Raw genomic sequence first — 24,043 nt, forward strand, 5'->3', positions numbered from 1 at the left:
TTAAAAGGTGTTTTTAAGCAAACACCAATGAAAACTAAGCAAAGATTTTAACAAAGCTAAAGTCTAAAAGTTTTCCAATGTTCTTTTAATATATTTAAACTCTTACCATTTACTGCCCTGGAAAAAAGTTTTATGCAGGATTGTATTCCATTGAAATGATAGTTTTGCCAAAGCCTATAAAAATTAAGAGGACTACAGCAATTACACAATATTGCTGACCCTGCATGAACATGAGGCACTTCAAACGTTTACCTTTTGGTTTAAGTTTATAGATGGTTAGATTCAATCCTCTGGAAAACAGGTTCACCCAAGCCACTTTTCTGTTTCTATTCCCCTAGTTGTTGCCCTTTCATGTTTTACAGGACATCTACATACACATTGTCCTCTTTCTTCCCTTTCTTAAAGGGATATGGCAACTTTCGAAGTGTTAGATTTTACAAGAATACAATTAAGGCTATCCGCAAGCTTCTTACACTTGGGTTCTCATTCTCTTTGTTACCCCTTAACTCCAGAAACCCTAGAGATAATATTTGTAAACCAACAAGTGTCAAACTTCACTTAATAATGTTACCTAAAATGTAAAACACGTAATAAAACCACTTTCATTAATACAGGAATAATCTTGAGCCAATAAAGGGAGAGAATAAATGTAAACCAAGTTTATTTTGCTTTTTAAGTAGTGTTCTTAAAGCACTACAGCTTGGTAAACAATGTAAATTAGTATAAGTCATCTCAAAAGCCAGAGTTTTGTTTTGTTTGTTTTTTAATGAGTTGTTAAAAAGATGCAGCCTATTCTAACAGGATAAATATTTTTAACCATTTCACTTCGAGTTAATGAAGGCTCACAAATGAGCAACACTCCTCATTGAGGAAAACAAAAAGCTGTTGTCGACAAGCGACAGCACACACACACAAAAACAAAAAGAACTGTGTAAAAATAACTAACTGTGTTCCCATATTTTTTGAAGTCGCTTTACAATGGGATGATATGCACATGATCTTGCTGCAAACTTGCCATACAGACTTGTAATACATGTAGTCTAGACAAACGATTCAGTCCAAGAGGTGCTAACTTCAGACAATGCAGCACTATAATCCTTTTAACAACGCAATTTGTTTTACTCATTATCTTTTCTTCTAGGCTGAAATACAGGCTAGAAAGAAAATGCTCCCTAATTAAAAATTGGTACTGTTTACAGGAAAATTGTGTAATTTTGCATTAGAATTTACAAGTATATGTTCAAATTGAATTTACCTCCTCCCCCCATCCCAGCCACAACATGGGCATGAAGTAAAATTTTTAAAAATGCCTTAATTTTTAACTTCATGCAAACTAAATAAAGATGACCAAAACAAAAGCTTAAACAATGGAAGGATATTTCACAGAAAATTTCTTATACAAAAAACACATAAGAAAAAGGGCCACTAGGTGACATTTTAATTTACAAATTGGCATCATTTTGGTCGACAAATATCCAGATGCTGTTGTTTTCTTCTGCTAACAAGTGTTGCAGAGAGGGAAAAAAACAAAAACCAAAAAACAAAAACAAAACAAAAAAAAACCCCCAAAAAACAAAAACAAAAAAACCCCAAAAAACCCAGCATCACTTCGGATTTTAATCACACATTTCTTCTGGAATTTCATGTGGATTAAGGATGCCAGGGACAGACATTTGAAGTTTATGTTTCTCTTCCTGAGCCTGTCGAAGGGCTGTTTCTCTTTCTTCCAAAAACAGATCAGATGTATCTTCACCTGCAAACTCCTGTGAAAACAAGATAGTTGAGCTGTCAAAAAAACCCAAAACTTCAATTTTGGAAAAAAGACCTGCTTTGGAAAAAAAAAAGCATAGACAAGGACCTTCTTTTGCTTACACAAGAATAGAATTTATCCTTCCATTGGTTGGATTTCCTTTTTTTTTTTTTTTTTCATTTATTTTGGGGGTGGGGGGAGAGAATGCGTGTGCATGGTACATGTAAGAGCAGGAGAAGGGTACAGAGAGAGGGAGAGAATCCCAAGCAGGCTCTGCACTGTCAACATAGAGCCTGACACGGGGCTTGCTCCCACAAACTGTGAGATCATGATCTGAGCTGAAATCAATGAATTAGAGGCTTAACCGACTGAACCACCCACGTGCCCCCACTGGCTGGGTTTAATTTATGGTATATTTATACAATTCTGTGTAGCTAAATTAAAACCAAGGGTGGCAGTTCTGGGGATTAAAAAAAGGTTATATAAGAAGAGGCATGTCTGATATCATATATAGAATATGCTTCATAAACAAAGATTTAAAAACCTATTTCATGGGGCACCTGGGTGGCTCAGTCTTGGTTAAGCATCTGACTCTTATTTTGGCTCAAGTCATGATCTCACAGTTTGCGGCGAGTTTAAGCCCCGTGTCAGGTTCTGTGCAGACAGTGTAAAGCTTGCCTGGTATTCTCCCTCCCCCCCTCCCTCTTTCTCTCAAAATAAATGAATAATTAAAAAAAATTACCTAATTTGTCAGAATTCCCTAAAATGGACTCCTAACTAACCAAATGGGTATAAATCCCCAAAGGGACTGCCAATATATTTCTTCCCCCATTTTCCACAATTTAAAAATCATCTGTAGGATATATTCACAATATTGCAACAGACCTTTATATCATCTAAAATGAATTATGTTAGTAACACATTTCCAAAAACATTTTAAACCCATCCTCTTGTCAACTATGTTTTATAGTTATTCACTGTGAATCAGTCTCAAACTAGGTAAACCTGCATATTATTCAAAAAGTCCATTCATTTTGCTTCACAAAAAAGTGGTTAATTCCACAAAGCAACAACTAATCATATTCAGTCTTAATACTTCTGCCAAGTGCAAAGAAAATACGTACCTTTATTTGTACTAGGAAATCCCTAAGATGTTCCTTGAAAGCAGGAATATCCTGATTTAAGCTGAAAAGCCCTGTCACAAAGAGCTTTACTTGAGCACTGCAAATCAAAACACAACAATTAAATAATCACTATTTTTAAAATGAAAAATGTATGTGTATTAAAAAGCATATTTAGGGGCGCCTGGGTGGCTCAGTCGGTTAAGCGTCCAACTTCAGCTCAGGTCACAATCTCGCGGTCCGTGAATTCGAGCCCCGCGTCGGGCTCTGGGCTGATGGCTCGGAGCCTGGAGCCTCCTTCCGATTCTGTGTCTCCCTCTCTCTCTGCCCCTCCCCCGTTCAACCTCTGTCTCTCTCTGTCTCAAAAATAAATAAACGTTAAAAAAAAAATTTTTTTTTAAAGCATATTTAGGGGCGCCTGGGTGGCTCAGTCGGTTAAGTGGCCGACTTCGGCTCGGGTCATGATCTCGCGGTCCCTGAGTTCTAGCCCCGCGTCGGGCTCTGTGCTGACAGCTCAGAGCCTGGAGCCTGTTTCAGATTCTGTGTCTCCCTCTCTTTGACCCTCCCCCGTTCATGCTCTGTCTCTCTCTGTCTCAAAAATAAATAAACATTAAAAAAAAAAAAAAAAAGCATATTTATTGGGGCGCCTGGGTGCTCAGTTGGTTGAGCGTCCGACTTGGGCTCAGGTCATGATCTCACAATCCGTGAGTTCTAGCCCCGTGTCAGGTTCTGTGCCGACAGCTCGGAGCCTGGGGCCTGCTTTGGATTCTGTGTCTCCCTCTCTCTCTGCCCCTCCTCTCCTCATGCTGTCTCAAAAATAAATAAAAACATTTAAAAAAATTAAAAAAAAAAAAGCATATTTACTCTTGTAGATGAGGGAATGCAGATTTAAGGAGATTTGCCACATATTCCTGAATGAACATTTGGTTGTTAACCGGATTTCCAGGATTTAATGGCGTACTTATTTTTCCTTCTTCAACCAAATTAAACATATATGCAAGTATTGATGCATGCATTGTCAAACCTGTTGATAAAAAGAACATTATGAACTCCATCATGTAATAGCAATGGAAACCCTTAACATTTTCATGGCTTTATGTGCTTACCAGCAGTATGTGAGGTGTCTGTCACAACAGAAAAGATATGCTGAAGAATATCACAAAAATACGTTTGATAGAAACTCTGAGCTGCAGCTTCTTCTTGTGCAACATTTTGTAAGAGTGTAAAAAGTATCTGTAAGCCTGAAATGTATAGAACACCAAAAAAGTCAATTCTCTCTCTATCAACTCTAAAAACAGCATTACCAAGTACACATCTATTACAGAAACCAATTACTGTTTAAAAACAAAATAGGGGTACCCAGGTGGCTTAGTCAGTTGAACATTCGACTCTTGATTTTCAGCTCAAGTCATAATCCAAGAATTGTGGGATGGAGCACAGTGTTGGGCTCCACACTGAGCACGGAGCCTGCTCAGGATGATAGCTTTCTTTCCCTCTCCTCAATTTGCACCCTCTCTCTAAAATAAAAATAAGTAGGATAAACCACGACATCTCTAGCAGGAGATGCAAATTTCCTGCTAAAGATGTCGTGGTTTATCCTTATTTTGACCCTTACTGGCACAGAGGCAAAGCACATGAGGGAAAAGGAAACAAACAGTGGATGAGAGGTTCCTTTACTTTGAATTTTATGCCCATTTCCCCATAATTCAATCCTGCCTATGGACTCACTATGGAAAAGATAATTAAACTGCTTTTAGGACTTTCTTAAACCTATATATACAACTGATGCACTCAAACAAATCCCTGATAACAAGCGCTAGCTACCTAGCTACAAATACAGCCCTACCTGTAAGAGTCTATAGGTTATATATTGGTAGGGCAAATGAATAAAAGGACCTAATTTCTATGTATTTACCTGTATCTGCAACATTCCTCATAGTGTGTTTGAAAGCCCAAATAATGGAGTCCAAAACAAGTTTAAATTGTGCAGGTGGTATAGCCAGGAATGCTGGGAAACAATGAGAATTGACAGCCTGAAGTAGTAAGAAGAAGTTTGTTCTGTGTTCAGGATACTCCTCAAAGTCCTAGAAATAAATGGTGAGAACAAAGTTTCAATGCCTTAATTATGTTAAATAAGACAGAAGAAGTAAACACTAATTTATTACAAAAGTTTGGAGTTGTTGGGGCCCCCTGGTGGTTTAGTCAGTTAAATGTCCAACTCCCGATTTAGGTTCAGTTCAAGATCTCAGGTGTCAGGCTCCACCCTGACAGTGCAGGGCCGGCTTGGGATTCTCTTTGTCCCTCTACCTGTCTGCCCCTCCCCTGCTAGCTAGCATGTGCATGCTCTCTCTCTCAAAGTAAACAAAACAAAAAAACCCACATAAAGAACATCACATTTTCTAGTAACTCCGAGTATTACTACCACTTTATGATAGGGACTTTGAGACTGCTAATAGAGATTTGAAATTTTATCTACTGTGTAAATTCAGACTTACATCTACATTTTTCCTTCTTGCTTAATATATTTTCCCATTTCTTATAAGCATAAATGCTAGCTGCTATTTGAATGTTACATACAGCCTATCAAATTTACCCCTATTTGGCTGTTAAGATCTCTTTTAACAGAAAAAAATTTTAAAAAGTATTTCTCTTGTCTGCAAGTTCAAATATTTAACTCCAGATTTTAAAACTTATACTATTCTCATAAGTATCATTTATGCTTTCAAGAATTGCAAGGATACATACTGCAAAATTTCTCATTACAACTGTAAGGTAAACCACATACCTTATTTATCATATTCAATGTGCATTCAAAAACAGCATCAAATATTTGAGGTATTTCAGCTGTTATATGTCCTCCTAACTTATTGACAATAATAGCCATAGTACTAAGCACTTCTGGTTCTCTAGCAGCTGGGACATTTCTCTGATAATCAATGAGAACTGCATCCAATAGAGGAGGAACAAAATTTTCGGCTACCTGTTAAAAGAAAAAAAAAATTGTATTCTATGTGTATTTGCTAACTAATATAGTTAGAGGGGTGTTGTACTGACATTTAAGTTAAGTATCTGCTTAAGACTGGAAAACTGCACAATTTAATTTGGTTTTGGAGACTAAAACTTTTTTTAGCAAAAGAAACCAAGCAAGTGGCTTGGAAACCAACCCGTATCAAGCAAGTGGCTCCATGTTACTATGATAGGACCAGGATTCTAAGTGAGATAACTTAGCTAAATGGAAAGAAAATTCCTCCTAACCAATACTATCAGTTTCGTCAATGCATAGTATCTGTAAAAACCATGCAGGCTCATATATAATAAAAAATAGACACCCATTCAATGATTTTTTTTTAACTTAATGAATACTAACTGGTAAGTATCTTAATGAACAAAAATAATAACCATCCCTTACACTTGTAAAAGGAATTGGAACTGTACCACAAAGACCATGGGTTTCCATGAGTCTCAATAAACAGGATCTTAAGGTGTAACTTACATGCTTTTAATAGTTTCTTTACTAAGACATGGACATTAAATACAAGCAATGTTTCTTGTAACTGAAGATTACCAGTGTTAGTAGTGTCCTACCATACAAAACAGATCTAGTAAAAATTTAAGAATAAGCACATTATTTTTCCAATAAGCCACTTGTTCTTAGACCAGAACTGGTTTCTCATTTTACTCTCAACACTGTAATAATTCTTTTCCCAGAAACTGAATCTTCAGTGTGTTTTTCAGTATTTTATCGTGAGAACTGCACAGTTTTCTGAACAAATTTCCTGAAAATATGTTAAGGAACAACACTGAAATTTCAACATTATGAAAGTAAACAGCACATGTGTCAACCAGTGTTTCCACGTAGCAATGATGAATAGAAAAGGATTTTCTGCAATGTTCCAAGGAAAGAGAATGAAATGGTAGAATAAAGAAAGAATACACATTAAAAAAAAAAATGAACTTTTTCCCAAGTTGAGGCATATAGACCCTGGTTTAATTTCTGAGAACCAATTAAAACCAAAAGAAGTGGGGAACCTGGGTAGCAGAGTTGGTTAAGCATGCAACTCTTGATCTCGGCTCAGGTCATGGTCTTGTTCTTGAGCCCAAGTCCAGCTCTGCGTTCACAGTGTGGAGCCTGCTTGGGATTCTCTCTCTGTCCCTTCCCTGCACACACACACACTCTCTCAAAATAAATAAATAAACAAAACAAAAAACCTAAAAGAAGAGATTTTTAATCCCTCTAACTAGGAAAGCGCTTACTCTCACTGCAGAGGCAAACTAATGACAGCTTTGTAAATTGCTCTGAAAAATCCCAAAGAACACAAAAAATTTTACCCTATCCGTAGAAAAATGAAATGGCTTGAGCTACCTTGTTACATATCCCCACTGTCCCCCACTAAGAGCAATTTCTTAGGAACATGGTATATATTAACTAATATTTTAAAGTATTTGAGGACTAAAAAAATAGGACACTAAAATAATCCCCCCCAATATGTGCATCGAAATTACCTTTAATTGGGCAATATGCATATATAGGAAAATACAACATCCACTTAAACAAAAAGTGTAACGTTTCACTTACCATCTGTGGATCATTGGACCGGCTCACCCAACCAGATATTAACTTTAAAGTTTCCCTTTTTACAGTTCGCATACTTCTAATCAACGGTTGCTTTGTAACCATCTCACCTAAAAAATACAATCCAGTGGAATCCAACTTGACAACTAAAATTCTACATCAGTAGTTTGTTTCAGACACTATTAGCTCCCATTTACCACACAAAAACTTAAAGACAGAGGCACAGAAATAAATGTACCGGGAAAACAAATTTAGACTAATTTTACAAGGGAAAGGGAATTCAACTGGTTAAAAATAATTGTCTGGGGTCATGTGGGACATTGGGAGAGTTAACTTAAATCCGTGAGAAATGAATGTTTAAAGAACTGACTTGTCATACACCACTCCACAAAAGTTCAGAATCACTTACCATTAGCTTGGATAGCTGCTGAAATATTTTCACTGAGGCACTTGTATACATTAAGCATATCTAAATAAATTCTCCCAAGCTGAATTACAAAGGGGTGTCCAACAGCTTTGCAGGCTCTAACATTTGTTTTCAATATGCTACCGAGCTGCTTGACTGTTTCAGGATCTTTAAGTATATCCACATTCTGTGAAGGACAAGTAACAAATTTCATTAATCACATGAAATTTACCTTTGTAATTACTAAAGGAAAAAACACTACCTACACCTTACTCCAAACCACCCGCACATTTATAATGAGAGTAAAACAAATACAAAAATCTTTATTGCCTATGTCTACAAGAATAGAAAGTGTCCCACTAAACCATCAAAACAGAGTAAGATTATAGTGTAATTCTTTTTAATGTGCAAAAATGCAGAAACCATTCATGGATAACGAATACACATCAAAGGTACTGAATTCATTACTTTTTGTAAATAACATGTCTTGCATTCCGTTAGAACTTTGAAAAAAAGTAGTAAAACTTACTTTGGTTGCCTGCTGGATTATGCTATCCCAAACCTGATTAGGAAGTAGCATATATTTTTCTATTAAATGTTCTTGCACTGTTTGGTCTGTTTGTGCACCAATCATGTACCCCACAGCTTCATAAAATGTATGGACCTATGTAAAAAGGCAGACATTTTACTTAAGAAAAAAAAAAAGTTCATTTATTTGGGGGCCGGGGGGAGGCAGGGAGGAGACTGAGACAGAGAGCACATGCACGGGAGAAGGGGAGGGGCAGAGAGAGAGAAAACCTGAAGCAGGTTACACTCTGTCAGTCAGCACAGACACTGACATGGGGCTCGAAGCCATGAAACACAAAGATCATGACCTGAGCAGAAATCTAGAGTCAGATGCTTAACCAGATGAGCCACTCATGCACCCCCAGATATTTTACTTTAATGCATCATAAGGAAAGCAATTCATGTTTGTAGTGGAACTCATTTTATGAGTGTGAGAAATAACTTGCATCAGGTAGACAAACAGCCTAACAAACTTCTGGTTAAATTTTTGTCTCATTATGAACATTTAACCACTCCAACAGAGAGGTGGGTGGAGGGACAGGTGAAATAGGGAGGAGGATTAACACGTGTACTTATGATGGGTCCTGAGTGATGTATGGAACTCTCTATTCCCATTAATGCATTCCGATTAAAACAGTAGTCATTTTCTAAGAGAGATATACTCAGAGCTCTACATACCTGTTGAGGCTGAAGATCACAAATTATGGTGTTGATATTGTTCAAAATTTCATCAATAAATGGCATTACTTCTCCAACCTGAACCTGAACAAAATGCCTGCGGCATTTCTGAGCTATTTTAATGAAAGTATCACAAGCCATATCTTGGACTCCATCATGGGTCTCTAAACAAAACAAAAACATTTATCATAAGATTTTCAAGAAAAAATGTTTTTGTTCAAGAAGCATAGAATAACTAAGTAATATATATTAAAGAGGATTTACCATGCATAAATTCAAACAACTTGTTAACTACAGTCTTCAAAAATTTCCAGTGAGCTCTTAAAAATCTTGGATATTGACCTACTATGTACATGATATTTGAAGCGATAATAGCTTTATTATCTTTGCCTCTTTTCTGTTCACATAATCCTAATAGATCCTGTAAAACAAGAGAAATTTCAGTCATTTAGAATAAAATACAGTGACCTAAAGGTTCCAGTTGCTACCACTCGCATACCTTTATAACAGTAACAAGAAATCGTTTTTCATCCTCTTCATGCATTGCTCCACTAATGGAGCCTATTGCCCAACACAATGTATTCAAATTTTTCCATGACCACTCTGTACCATTCACTTGATTGTGAAGCTTCTCAGTCATTATTCTTTCTGTATCTACATAATCCAGGTGAGTGAGATAAACTATAAAGGAAGGGAAAAGGTTCCAAAACGTCAAATAGCAAAACTCTATGAATAGAAATATTAACTAAGAAATAACAGCACGTTAATAAAGATGGTTGTTGACAATTCAGAAAACTATACATTTCCTAGTATTTTCACCCCAAGAGAATTCTAAAGATGAAGATTAAATTGACAGCATTTATTAACTTACCTAATGTTTCTCTCATATTCTTATACAAATTAATGGAATCTGTATCCTTCATGAATTCTCTTACAACTTCTCCCTGATCATTTTCTACAACCAATACTTCCTCTGGTTTAGCCATACGACTAACCATTAATAAACGGACCTATTCAACAAATACACAAGAAAAACCTGTTACCTCTATGAAATCAGCCACATCCAGCATAGGAAAAAAAATTAAGAATAAGCACTTTATACTTAGACCAACATACCTCCCAAAATTGTTCTCACAATATAAAATATAGACATTTAGAAAATAGAATTCTACAGTAAGTTTTCTAATGTTATTTATCATGAATAAACATCTACTGTTAAGTTTCCTGTGTCTCATCTAGAGACTGATTCAGTAGATTGGTAAGTGATCTCTTAACTTGCATTTCTTTTTTTTAAACTTTTAATGTTTGTTTGTTTTTGAGAGAGAGACAGACAGAGTGCGAGCAGGGGAGGGGCCGAGAGACAGGGGGAGACAGCATCCGAAGCAGGCTCCAGGCTCCGAGCCGTTAGCACAGGATCTGATGCGGGGCTTGAACTCACAAAAGGTGAGATCACGACCTGAGCCTGAGCCTGAGCCAGAGCCAAAGCCAAAGTAGGCCGCTTAACCCACTGAGCCACCCAGGCACCTCTTAATCTGCATTTCTAACAAACTCACTGGTGGTGCTGATGCAGTATACTCGTAAGGCCACACTACTAAAAACCAAAGCTCTTAAACCAATCCCTTTCAATGGTCTAGTTTTGAACGGGCATGAAAAAGTTGGGATTCAATTTTTGCAACTCTTTTATTTGGATAGATTATAAAAGCCAAAATAAAATAAAACCCACCATTTGCATTTAGTCTTCAAAATCACAGCAAGGAACAGGAAGAGTGAGCAATCAACCACCCAATTGAGTTACCTTGGATAACACGGGCAAATACAGCTGTCTCCTGGGAGGAACATCAAAATGTTGGCTTCCAGATAGCAACGGAGAAGCAGATGTAGAGAATGGGCTCTCTCTATAGAGTTCAGCTGCTAAATGATTCCAGTACTCAAGACAAATCTTAAAGATTTCAGTTTCCTCCACTTCTGATACCAACAACATATAATGAAGGGCCTACAAAGAAGACCAAAACTATCAAAATAATCCTTAGACATTATTATCCTACCACAAATTGCCTTCCACTCGTTACATTAACAGGAAATAAAAATTCATGCTTCATTTTACACAACTGTTTCATCATTCATCTAACACACTACAGATATTCTGTAGGAACAAATTGTGCTTTCTTCTTCATCCCTTTTTTTACATGTTTATTTTTGAGAGAAACAGAGAACAAGTGGGAGAGGGGCCGAAAGAGAGAGGGAGACACAAAATTCTAAGCAGGCCCCAGGCTTTGAGCAGTCAGCACAGAGCCCAACACGGGGCTCAACCAACAAGCCAGATCATAACCTGAACTAAGCACGAAGTTGGATGCTTAACCCATTGAGCAAAGCAGGCGCCCTTCTTCTTCTTTTTATTAATGTTTCATTAATTTATTTGTTTTTGAGGGAGAGAGAGAAAATCCCAAGCAGGCTCTGTGCTCAATCTCATGAACCGTAATCAGGAGTTAGGACGTTTAACTGACTGAGCCAACCAAGGACCCCAAACTGTGTCTTCTGACAGGTCCTGGAATACTTCAAAAACCTTATGTAGTTATTAGCCAATACATGTTAATTAAGTCCCCTAAAAAGGTATGGACATTTAGTACCAATAGTAAACTGTAAACAATCCAAATATCCATCTACTCAGGAGTGGACATGCAAAATATGATATAATCATACAATGGAACATTATTCAAAGAATAATGAAATGAAACACAAAGAAATGAAATATATAGGCTGCAAGATGAATGAACCCTAAAAACATGCTAAGTGAAAGAAGCTAACTACAAAAACCATGAGCCCATTTATATGAACGGTTCAGAATAGGTAAACCCACAGAGAGCAAATAAGTGGTTGCTAAGGAGCTGGGGGGAGAGCAGAATGAGGGATTATTTTAATAGGTATGTCACCCTTTGTGGGTGATGAAAAGGTTTTAGAAAAGGTGACAGTTGATAACACTGTGAATGTCACTGAACTGTACACTATAAAATACAGTTTTACGTTACATGCATCACACTTCAATTTTAAAGACTATCTTTAGACTCCATCTCAGAAATGTCTGAGTACCCTTTAGGAATTTAATTTTGATAATAAAATTACTGATCTGGCATTATTGAAAATATAAAAAAGCAAATTCAGCCTGTAACTCAGAACATATTTTTATGCACTGACGAGTAAGAGGTAAGAAGATACATCAAAGGTACAGACATTAATAAAAGGGTAGACATTTTAGAACAAAGGCATTTCTGAAAAAGCTTTCATTATGTAGAGAAGAATTTCAGAAGCCAGAGGCTTCATAAAGCCTACCTCCATGAGTGTTTCCCTGAGATTTAACCTTTTTTCTATAAGTTGACCATGTTCCTTAAGAAAGGTGCAGAGAAACAAACTGAGATTCTGAATAAAGTTCTGTTCATCATCTTTTCCATTTGAGTACGCAAGTCGAATATTGGTATTTAAAGGTAGCATCTACAAGTTTAAATATGGACCATTAGTCTGAGCCTGTATTTTAAAACCCACAAAAGACATTATTTCTAAGCCCTAAAATTTGATCTCCTTGTTACTAATATTAAACCATAGACTTAAATAGATTATTCTTCACTAGAAACCTTTGGTTCTTTATAGTTGTTTTTGTGTTCTGGCTTCTGATTTTTAAAAATGCTACAAGTGATAAGATTTCTTTTCAATTTTTCCGTTATCAGACTTTTCCTTCCTTAATGTTATTAGAAACAAAAATATTCAAGTAATTCATTCGTATTGTAAACACAAACTGTTATGTAGTATTATGAGTAACATTCCGAATAATTTCCTACATACCTAATCAAGATTGCTCTGGACCATCTCTTTAGTTTAGAGACATAAGTTTTCAGAAGAAAAGCTAATACTTAAACCTCAGGTTTCCAAGTTTTTAAATTGTTTAAATACATTACTATGATACTCCCAGAATCTTTATTTCAAGGAATTTTCAAAATGTTCACTAAAACCTCTACCTAATCTTATTTTATATAATAAATACACAATCACATTATAGCAGATCTGTTATGATTGATTAGTTGTGACAAAGCAGTTCAACCCAACTTTTTCCAAAGCACTAAAATTATTTAGTCTGTTGTTAAGTGTTGTATTACCTGTTTTAGCTGCATCATTGTCAGTGTAAATAATGTTACAAATTGTTCCTCATATTGGCTTACACTTACACCAGCAATCTCAGTGAGGCACTTCAGAGAGACATTTCGAAACATTGGAACATTCAGGAACTATTTTAATAAACGAAGCATAAAATTAAATGGCCATTAATACTTTATTAACAATTAAAAAAAATAAAGGTTTTAACAATTGAGAACATAAGAGGGAAAAAAACAGATAAATGGATAGATACATTTTGTTTGCACATATATTTTGAGGAAATTTCATTATACATCCAATAGACAGTAAAAGCTTCAGGAGCAAACTGTGCTTTATTTTGATAGGTCTTCAGACATCTAAAACACAAAGTTGCTTAGTGACTTCCCAAAATCTACTATATGCCTTAATTAAGGACATTATGTTTTATGCATAGTCTAAGAAAGTCCCAGGATTTACTTAGGATTTTAAGAGATGGGCAGCACACCTAGGATTAACAAACGTGTGACAAAATTGGCATACCATTTGTGGATGGCAATTTGGTAAGCACCAAAAACCTTAAAAAAGAAATAACAGACATGCCTATTGCCCTGATACATGTATAAAATTTATGCAAAATAAATATTTAGAAAAGCAGATAAGTGTCATTATTATTTCACAATGTTTCCTCTGCAGTACAACTGACAATAAGTTTTATATATAATTATCTACCAATACAATGTCTCAAGTATTATAAATTCACATATTAGAACAGAGTATTACCTCAATGAACTGAACTATAAAGCCTCAAATGTTAAGTTATAATAAGGCCTCAATTAGGCATACAAATTTATTCATCGTATCTGCCAAGAAAACATCTGGAAAAATAATGCACCAATTGGTGGTACCCAGTCATCTCTGGATGAACAATTATTAAGACCTCATATAGGCTAGGCATTACACACTATTGGTTTAAAAAAAAAAGGAAAAAACCCAGACTTTGTTTTATAGAAATGTCCCTTGATTTACCTTATTGTGACCTATACAATCAACTAAAATCAAATCAAATCTGTTAAACAGTGGTTCACATGGATTTCTAAGATTTCTGACACCATTTCAAAGAACTACCAGCTGCAACTAATGAAAAATTCTCCTGAGCAGTTTTCTCATCTTAGAAATAACACTAGTTATACCTATAAAATGCAAAATGGTTTTTCTATAGCACAGAGCATTACAAATTATGAACATATGCCAACTAGACAGTGATAAAGAAATGTATTCACTATACCTTATAAATTAATGTGCTGATTAACTTGGTCTCAAAAATATATCCCAGTGGAATCCAATTAAGAAATCTGAGCAATGTTTCCAAAGTTGCATGTACAAGTGGAGCATTTTGGGAATTTTCCTATTAATGAAAACATACCTGGTAAATAATCCTCTTCCTATAATTAACTGCTACTTAAAAAATGAAATCAAAAGCACTTACCATCACAAACTGACACAGCTGGAAAATTTGCGAGAATTCATTGCACATGCTAAAAGAAAAAAGTAAACTGTTTAGAAGACACAAATACTGTAATTATTCACATAGTAAGAAAATTACTAAAAATGTCACCAATCTGGTCGCTAAAAATTTGAGTCACTTCTATTTAAACACAAATATCAATAACTTCATCAAAAGCTACAAAAGTTACTAAAACTACATGTAGTATCACTCTTTCAAAGCTTACCCATAAAGAATACTATAAAGAGCACATAATTTGATTTTGTGGAGATTTTTGTCTTCCTCTAATGTGAGTAATTTCAATCCATCTGGTCTTTTTAGTGATTTTTTTATTTTTAAAAAATTGTTTATTTTGAGGAGTGGGGGAGGGAATGCGAGGGGGGCAGTGAGAGAGACAGAGAGGGAGAGAGAATCCCAAGCAGGTTCTGTACTGTCAGCAACAAGAGGCTGACACAGGGCTCAGTCCCATGAACCATGAAACCATGATCTGAGCTGAAAACAAAGAATTGGGTGCTTAACCAACTGAGCCAGCCACCCAGGCGCCCCTAAGATTTTATTTAAGTAATCTGTATACCCAACGTGAGATGTGAACTTACAACCCTAAGATCAAGAAGAGTCGCATGCTCTGACTGACCCAGCCAAGCACCCAAAATCAATCTTTTAAATCAAGATAGTTGAAACAAAACTCTGCAAAATAAGAGGGGTGGCATTATATACGTGTATCCTAAATCCTAAAATATGCTTATACACCAAAACAGAGACAAACTTGTGAAGTCTGAAGCTAGTTTGAATATATAAATGTGAAATACTGCTGTGCCCTACCGACGAGAACAAATTTTTATCACTAAGTGAAAAAATAAAGTGGCCTGCTTCCCAGGACACAGGACTGGTAACAATTCAGTTGACATTTGGACCCAAGTCATTTCCTTGAATTATATTTAGTCACCATATAAAAACAGATCCCAAAGGTTTCTAGAAACTCCACACCTATACTCCTTTTGCATGAGATGTATGAAGTTATTTTGCTGGGACAATGAAGTATGACATCTTATCTTTATCATCACACATAATTTTTCAAGGCTCCAGATTTAGAATTATTAGGTCCATTCTAGGACTATTTAAATTTGTACACAAAAACAAAAGTAATTTAACATATTTACAATCTCAAAAATTTATAATCTACCTCCAAATTCCTGGACATCCTTTCAGAAAAGCTTAAATTCTAAAGCAAAATAATTACTTGCCTGTCTTTTAAATGCTTAGCTTTCACTTGAGTTATTTGTCCACTAGAGAAATCAAACACTTCTTCACTCAAGAGTTTAAGAATCACCATATTATTCTGACAGAGACTTTCACTCGTCCTACTTGCTCCAACAATGTCACTGATAAAAGTTGGCCAGTGTTTTGGCCATTCTTGTTTCAGTATCTGAAATAAGATAGGAAATGTTAATTTCATTTTACTTCTCAATGGCAGATAAAGCAAGAGTGAGTAACAACCACTTTTCATTTTTTCCCCCTTGAAATGTGCCAGCCTCTATAGAATCAACTAGATAAAGTATAACATAGATAAAGTATAGCACAGATAAAGTTTTCGGCTTCAAATGCCCAGGACTCCTCTCAGTTTTCCCAATTGGTCTAGTCTGGTTCCTTTTTCTTTTTTAATGAAAGATTTTAAGTAATCTGTACACCTAACGCAGGGCATGAACTCATAACCCCAAGATCAAGAGATGCATGCTTGCGTGTTCCACCAACTGAGCCAGCCAGGTACCCTGGTCTAGTCGGTTCTAATACGCATGCATATCAATAAAGCTGGATACACACGTACATATTATCCTAGTAGATATAAAGATCTAACTCTAAGCAGTAAAAACATAATGGGCAGAGAGGCTCATTTTCTCATATAAATTTGGAAGGCAGCATTATAATTGGGGATGGAATCATCTTTGACCAAAGTCTAATGAACTGCATTACATTTTGAAGTCTATACTATATATTATGCACACTAGGATTTTCCCAACCAGATATTCTATATAGTACCTGTTACTATAAGATGTAACTAACTTCTTTGTACTTCTCTCCATCCCAAAGATAGGCTGACAACAAAAAGTCCCCAGGATAAAAGCGTAACTTAATGAAAACCCAAATGTTTTCATCACTTACTAAATGGAAAAATCTGTATTTTTTCCTCACACACCAATTAATGTTCTCAGGAAAATTTTTGCAGTATTATAAAAAATATGTAAATACAAAATTCAAAAGTGAAATTATTAGAGAAGTTTGAAAAACAGACTAGGTGTAGAGATCGGTTTAAGGAATGTTGAATTCAAAAGCAATGATTTATGAATTAAAATGGAGACAGATGACATGGAAAAAAAGTATGCAAAGGAACAGGCAAATGAAAAAACTGTAATGGGTCTGATCCATACTGGAGCCATAGAAGTGATGAACTTACAGTATATAAAGTTTCCAACCATAGCAAAATTACGATTTCAAATGCAAAAACAGTAGGTTATAGTTACTGTAAAAACTATTATTACTTTAAGATGTTAGTCTAGCTATTTGACAAAGTAGGTTTGAATATTTTGTTCCAGTAATCAGCCTAACTGAAGCATTAATTATTCTATGGAAAACAGTAAATCAAGTAAAAGCTTACCTGAACAAGAATCATATTTAATTTTCCAATATACACCTTTTCCTTCTAAGAAAAGAAAAAAGTTTAATTAAATGAATGTCTAAAATAATAGTAAGAACACAAGCAAAGGAATTCCTCTGAAAAAAATGAATGCAGATCTACTGTAAATGATTGTACATATATGTTTGTATGTCTGTGACAGGAGTAGATTTAAGCTGAAGATTCATTATTTAAATGATTTTAAATTCTCACACTAATTTCCAAAAATGGTCTTACCTCTACACAAGTTGGGTCAGATGACGTCTTGATAATGAGGCCAACAACGTATTTTTTAATTCCTATTAAAAAAAAATATTCAACACTTTCATAGCACGCCGATAAATCATCAGTAACAAAAAACCGAGGAAGGGGAAGATAAAAGGTCAGATAATAAACCCCAATCCCACCAGAAATATTTACATTTTTGAATGATGCCCATCATTTTTGTGTACTACCCTTTAAATTTTAACTTTTGTTAACTTTACCACATGTATAGGTTTAACAACTACAGATTATATTCTAAAATATTCTTTAATGCTATATCAGTCAACATGTAATTACAAAAAAAACCCCACCAGGGATTAATTTGTTGTTCATTTAAATAAACAAACTTATTTTTATAAGGTTAAAACTACAAAACCCCTGAAAAGCATTCTAAGTAAGTTTATTGAAAATATATTTTTTTGAAAAAAATGTTTTACCATTTATTTTTGAGACCGAAAGAGACAGAGCATGAACAGGGGAGGGTCAGAGAGAAAGGGAGACACAGAATCTGAAACAGGGTCCAGGCTCTGAGCTGTCAGCACAGAGCCCGACGCGGGGCTCGAACTCACGGACTCAAACTCATGGACCACGAGATCATGACCTGAGCTGAAGTCCGATGCTTAACCGACTGAGCCACCCAGGCGCCCCTATTGAAAATATTTCTAAATCAAGATTAGATGTTGTTTCCCTTTTCAAATTTAATTGTAACATTAAGGTATTCCTAGAAATTTTTTATTTTGAGAGAAAGTACACCTGAGCAGGGGAGGGGCAGAGAATCCCAAAGCAGGTTCCGCACTGTCTGCCCAGAGCCTGACATAGGGCTTGATTTCACCAACTGGGAGATCGTGACCTGAGCTGAAATCAAAAGTTGGATACTTAACCGACTGAGCCACCCAGGCTCCTGAGGTGGAAGTGATTTTAACTTGTCCCCTCCACTACAATACACAAGAATTAAGGAGAAAGCTTTGTTTATAATGTTATTTACTTAAGGATATCTTAATAGTACAACCTATTCTTTAAACAACAAGACTTCTTGCCTGTGATTTTAATTCACATCATTCAAAATTTACAGAACATCTATTATAAGTTCCCTTCAGTTTTAAAATTACACAGTGCTCCTACATCAATACATCCAATGGGTTTGAGAGGTAGGACCCTTAAATAAACAAATTATGATTTCCTACCATATAAAAACTATTCTCACATTTAATTTAGGCTTTGGTACCAAACGATCATCATCTTTGACAGCTACCTGACCTTTGAAAATACAGTTCAAGAGCTTCTGGAACTATGTTGCCCCAAGCTTTATGTAACAAATTTGGAACTCAGGGAGAGGGGATTTGCTAAGAAATTTACCCATAATATCAAGCAGGAAATACAGCTGACATGAAGGCAGTAAAATGCTGATTTGATTGTAAAATCATCTCAATACTTCATGTGCTGAAGTATTAAATTTATTCCATTTGTTCCTCCATTTTCTTTCATATTCCAAGCAACTAAACATTAAAATACACTAATTATGTAAATAATTTCCTTATTGTAAAAAAACTACTAGTACAATAAAGTCACACGAGAACTATTTATCAACTGAAAATGTAATGTTAAATGGTATCAATATTCACAGATTAAGAGACATTTAAAAAACTGTTTGGTAAGTGCCAAAAATTTGTTATATACAATCTAATATAAACTATCTCATTTATGTTTTTAATAAAGTTTTTTAATGTTTGTTCATTTTTAAGACACACACACACACACACACACACACACACTCTGAACCAGGCTTCAGGCTCTGAGCTGTCAGCACAGCTGACATGGAGCTTGAACCCACAAACCATGAGATCATGACCTGAGCTGAAGTCGGGATTCTCAACCAACTGAGCCACCCAGGCACTCTTCATTTACATTTTTAAAAGCTAGTTCTACCCTAGGCAAAGACCACAATACTAAATGCTGCAGACAAAATCTATCAATTAATGCTAAAAAAGAATGGGAAAACCTTTCAGAAAAAATAAGATACCAGTGTGATCTCAATTATCCCAAGATCGTTTTCAAGGAAAAAACCCAGTAATTTTGTTAAAAAAACAGCAGGAACCACCATAACCAGATAATAAATGTTAATAATAAATAAATGTACTAGCATTACATACCCTGTCTTGGTGGACTGAGGACACAACACCATTATTCTTAAAAAAATTTTATTGTTTTATTTATTTTTGAGAGAGAGACAGCATGAGTGTGGAAGGGACAGAGAGAGAGAGAGGGAGCCACAGAATCCAAAGCAGACTCCAGGCTTTGAGCTGTCAGCACAGAGCCAGACGCAGGGCTCGAACCCATGAACTGTGAGATCATGACCCTGAGCCAACATCTGATGCCCAACTGACTGAGCCACCCAGGCACCTGGGACATACAACACCATTATGACATTCTTACCAAAAAATCATGGAACCTCCATTTAATCCCGAGGAATTAAGACAAACCTAAACTGAAATACACTCTACAAAATAAATAAATGATCAAAATTCATCAAAAAGTGTCAAAGATGTATCAAGCAAGGATTAAGAACCATCACACATAAGAACACTAAAAAAAACACACTAAGCTGTAGAACAGAAAAAGGCCTTTAGAAAAAACACGTGAAATTTAAATGGGCATAGTTCAGTTAATAGTACCGAACCAATGTTTTTTTCATGGTTTTGATAAAATTTTTTAATGTTTATTTTTGAGATAGAGACAATATTGAGCGGGGGAAGAGTACACGGTGGTGGGGGGCGGGGGACGACACAGAATCTGAAGCAACTTCCAGCCTGAGCTGTCAGCAAAGAACCTGACACGGGGCTCGAACTCACAAACTACAAGATCATGACCTGAGCTGAAGTCGGATGCTTAACCGACTGAGCCACCCACGCAGGCACCCCCCTGCTATGGTTCTGATAATTTTATTATGGTTGCAGAAGCTTGTTAGTATTAGAATAAACCAAAGGGTATTAAGTGCATTCTATATTTTTTGGGCAACATTTCTACAGTCTAAAATTATTTTAAAACAAGAAGAAGGCTATGTGGACACAAAATCAGGTCGAGTTTTAATAAGACAGTAAAAAAAGGAAATAAGAATATCAAATTTGTTTTATTAACATTTATTTTCAGACTGCAACAGCACACATGAGCAGGGGAGAGGCAGAGAGAGTCCCAAGAAGGCTCTGCACTGTCACCAACCGAGCTACCCAGGTGCTCTGAGTATCAAACTTATTTTAAAACAAGTGTTTCAGTACATGAATCATTTATTGTAACAACCATACATCAGTTTTAAAAAACAAGCTAGGTGCGCACCTGTGTGGCTCAGTTGATTAAATATCCAACTCGATTTCAGCTCAGGTCATGATTTCAGAGTCTTGTGAGTTCAAGCCCAGTGTAGAGCTCTGTGCTGACAGCATGGAGCCTGCTTGAAATCCTCTCTCTCTCCCTCCCTCCTCCCCAGTGTTCTCTCTCAAAATAAATAAACTTAAAAAAAAAAAAAAGCTAAATTTTACCAATTATTTAGGCTAACCCACAAAACAATCCCACATATCCTTAGTGTCCAGAAGATTTAACCAAAACGTAAATATGGTATCGCTGGTCCTTCTGTTCTTTACATAAATACTACTACTAAGGCATCTTTAAAAAATTAAATGACAATTCTAAAAAAATATGAATAACAATAAACATTCCTCTGAATCCTCTTAACACAGGAAACAGCCTAAAAACAGAAATATATTGCCTTCTCTCTGTTAAAGGAGAGACAATACCATATAATGAGATTTAGTAGTTTTCTTCTTAATCTGTCATAAGAAATGAAACAATGTCTAAAACCACTATTGCTGCCTCTATTTGGAACACATATCTGTTTGGAGGCTTTTCTCAGCCTCAGGGAACAGTAAAATAGGATCAAATAGATCCTTCAACTCTTCTGTTAGCAATTAAATCAATTAAGTATCTTCTCCCTGTTTTCAGAGGTCTGGGGTTCACCTGTAGATGAAGCAAAGCGTAAATGATGAAAATAGTAGGAAAACAAAAATGGAAATTTCTCACAGACAATATAATATTAATTTAATTTAATGTCACTCTGAAATGACAGTACTTCAATCCCTTCAGAACACCGGAACAATGCCTTTTCTGATCAAGTAGTGCTGCACACAAAGTGTCTGGAATCTCCTATTGCTATAGGTACAAAGCTTATTTCATCAAGTACTCTAACTTCTTCCCCAAGTACATTCCATGGCTTACCCAAAATTTAAAAAAGCAGCTCAAAGAGGAGGAGTTTTACAACTGTAAATAAATAGCACAATGGAGCGCCTAGGTGGCTGAGTTAAGTGTCCGACTCTTGGTTTTGGCTCAGGCCATGATCTCACGGTTCTGTGAGTTAGGGCCCCAAGTCAGGCTCTACACTGGCATTGCGGAACTTGCTTGGGATTCTCTCTCTGGCCCTCTGCCACTCGCATGGTCTCTGTCTCTCTCAAGTAAGCTTAAAAAAAAAAAAAACACTTTTAAATAAAAACTAAAGAAATAGTGCAATGACATCGTGCTTATCAAGGCAGAAAAGCCAAATGGTGACAACTATTAGAGAAGCTCAGCTTCTGAAACTTAACAGAAAATTATCTGAGATTTTACAGAAAATTATATATTCTCAGTGTCTTATTCTTTGTACCAAATGAATTCATGTTTGTCACGTGCAAAAGAGATATTCACATAATATAAATTTCTTAAAATAAGGCACTCCCTATACACATTCATATAAAACTTTATTATCTGTCAAAACCTATTAATATAAAATTGTCTGTTTCCTATCATTCAGAAAGTGTATGTGAAGAACCTGGGATATTTCTTCCAGCAGCTTTCTAAGCTCCTCTTTGGGAATGAAGAAACAATAAGACACACAAATATAGATAAAATTAAAAAGTTTTTGAAAAATCAAGAACATTTCAGCACAATTATGTTCTTGTTACTATGTCATCAAGCTTTTCAAGGGATTCATAAAATCACTTTTAACAAATTTTTATCTATAGCTCCTCATTCTATTCTTCTCAATTTGAACAAAAATTCACCTCCGAAGTTTAAATTAACCTACAAAGTACTGAAGAGTGCTATTTTATTTTTTTAAGTGTTGCTTTTTAAAAAAGACTGGCCATGTATATTTTCTTTAAAATCTACGCTAGCATAAAAATGGCAAACTAGTCATAGAAAAGCATATTATGATGCAAAATTTTCAAATCCATGTTTATGCATTTATCTCTTATAATCTATTTTCTCAAGGTAAAAAAAATGTCTTCTGACAGTCTTATTTACAATAAACAATCGGGGTGCGTGGGTGGCTCAGTAACTTGAGTGTCGGACTTCAGTTCAGGTTATGATCTCACAGCTCATGAGTTTAAGCCCCACATTGGGCTCTGTGCTGACAGCTCAGAGCCTGGAGCCTGCTTTAGATTCTGTGTCTCCCTCCCTCTCTGCCCCTCCCCTGCTCATGCTGTGTCTGTCTCTCTCAAAAATAAACATTAAAATAAAAAAACAAGCAATGCTAAACAGTCAACATAAACTTATTGAAAATAGAGATAATGTCAACTTTAGCTAATGAAAAGGTAAGATTAAAATAAACCTCATCCTGGGGCACATGGGTGGCTCAGTGGGTTAAACATCCAACTTTAGCTGAGGTCATGATCTCACAGTTTCTTAGTTCAAGCCCTGTGTCCAGGCTCTGTGCTGATTGCTTAGAGCCTGGAGGCTGCTTCAGATTCTGTGTCTCCCTCTCTCTCTGCCCCTCCCCTGCTCACACTCTCTCTCTCTCAAAAATAAACATTAGAAAATATAAAATAAACATTATCCTGCCTTAGAAGTTACACATCATCTTGCAAGCTACTTGCATCTAGGAATACCTTCCAAAAAGTGGATAATGACAGGGTAAAAGAAATCCATTACCAAACCTGAATTTCATAAAGAGGATTCACTAAAAACCTTTAAAATATGAGAACTTATTACTGACTACAACTTCCTGTGGATGTCATATTCCCCTGGGAGCAAAAGCCTTACTTTTCAAAATTTACTTAAGGTTCTACCTTAGCATCCCATCTGGTCAGTGATAGATTGTCAGCAACTTTTCCACCAAATACATGATTCTACCTACTAAGAAAAATTGCATTCCTAGACAAATTATAAAATATGTTGAATAAAAAAGCTGCACATTCTGGGGGTGCATGGGTGGCTCAGCTGGTGAAGCATCCAACTTTGGCCCAGGTCATGATCTTGCAGTTCCTGAGTTCGAGCCCCACAACGGGCTCTCTGCTGTCAGTGCAGAGTCTGCTTCATACCTGTCTCCCTCTCTCTCTGCACCTCCCCCACTTGTTCTATCTCAAAAAT

The 24,043-nt window shown here is 35.9% G+C and overlaps 1 protein-coding gene across 3 annotated transcripts in view; it reads right to left on the bottom strand.

The window, feature by feature from the left end:
* Nucleotides 1-644: 644 nt before the first annotated feature.
* Nucleotides 645-24,043, bottom strand: part of XPO1 (exportin 1) — a 45,769-nt gene continuing 22,370 nt past the window's right edge. For all 3 annotated transcript variants that reach the window (XM_049650263.1, XM_049650265.1, XM_049650264.1), the window contains exons 5-25: nt 17,630-17,691; nt 17,375-17,419; nt 15,966-16,147; nt 14,704-14,752; nt 14,503-14,622; nt 13,241-13,369; nt 12,423-12,581; nt 10,891-11,088; nt 9,967-10,105; nt 9,595-9,776; nt 9,360-9,516; nt 9,096-9,259; nt 8,380-8,514; nt 7,854-8,037; nt 7,448-7,554; nt 5,657-5,851; nt 4,787-4,955; nt 3,978-4,112; nt 3,736-3,895; nt 2,875-2,971; nt 645-1,763 (exon numbers count right to left, since the gene is read on the bottom strand). In XM_049650263.1, the coding sequence (XP_049506220.1) occupies nt 1,617-1,763; nt 2,875-2,971; nt 3,736-3,895; nt 3,978-4,112; nt 4,787-4,955; nt 5,657-5,851; nt 7,448-7,554; nt 7,854-8,037; nt 8,380-8,514; nt 9,096-9,259; nt 9,360-9,516; nt 9,595-9,776; nt 9,967-10,105; nt 10,891-11,088; nt 12,423-12,581; nt 13,241-13,369; nt 14,503-14,622; nt 14,704-14,752; nt 15,966-16,147; nt 17,375-17,419; nt 17,630-17,691 (2,915 nt within the window). In that variant the 3' untranslated portion in view covers nt 645-1,616. The remainder of the gene's footprint in view (nt 1,764-2,874; nt 2,972-3,735; nt 3,896-3,977; nt 4,113-4,786; nt 4,956-5,656; nt 5,852-7,447; nt 7,555-7,853; nt 8,038-8,379; nt 8,515-9,095; nt 9,260-9,359; nt 9,517-9,594; nt 9,777-9,966; nt 10,106-10,890; nt 11,089-12,422; nt 12,582-13,240; nt 13,370-14,502; nt 14,623-14,703; nt 14,753-15,965; nt 16,148-17,374; nt 17,420-17,629; nt 17,692-24,043) is intronic.

This window comes from Panthera uncia, assembly GCF_023721935.1.
Source record: "Panthera uncia isolate 11264 chromosome A3 unlocalized genomic scaffold, Puncia_PCG_1.0 HiC_scaffold_11, whole genome shotgun sequence".
Classification (NCBI taxonomy): Eukaryota; Metazoa; Chordata; class Mammalia; order Carnivora; family Felidae; genus Panthera; species Panthera uncia.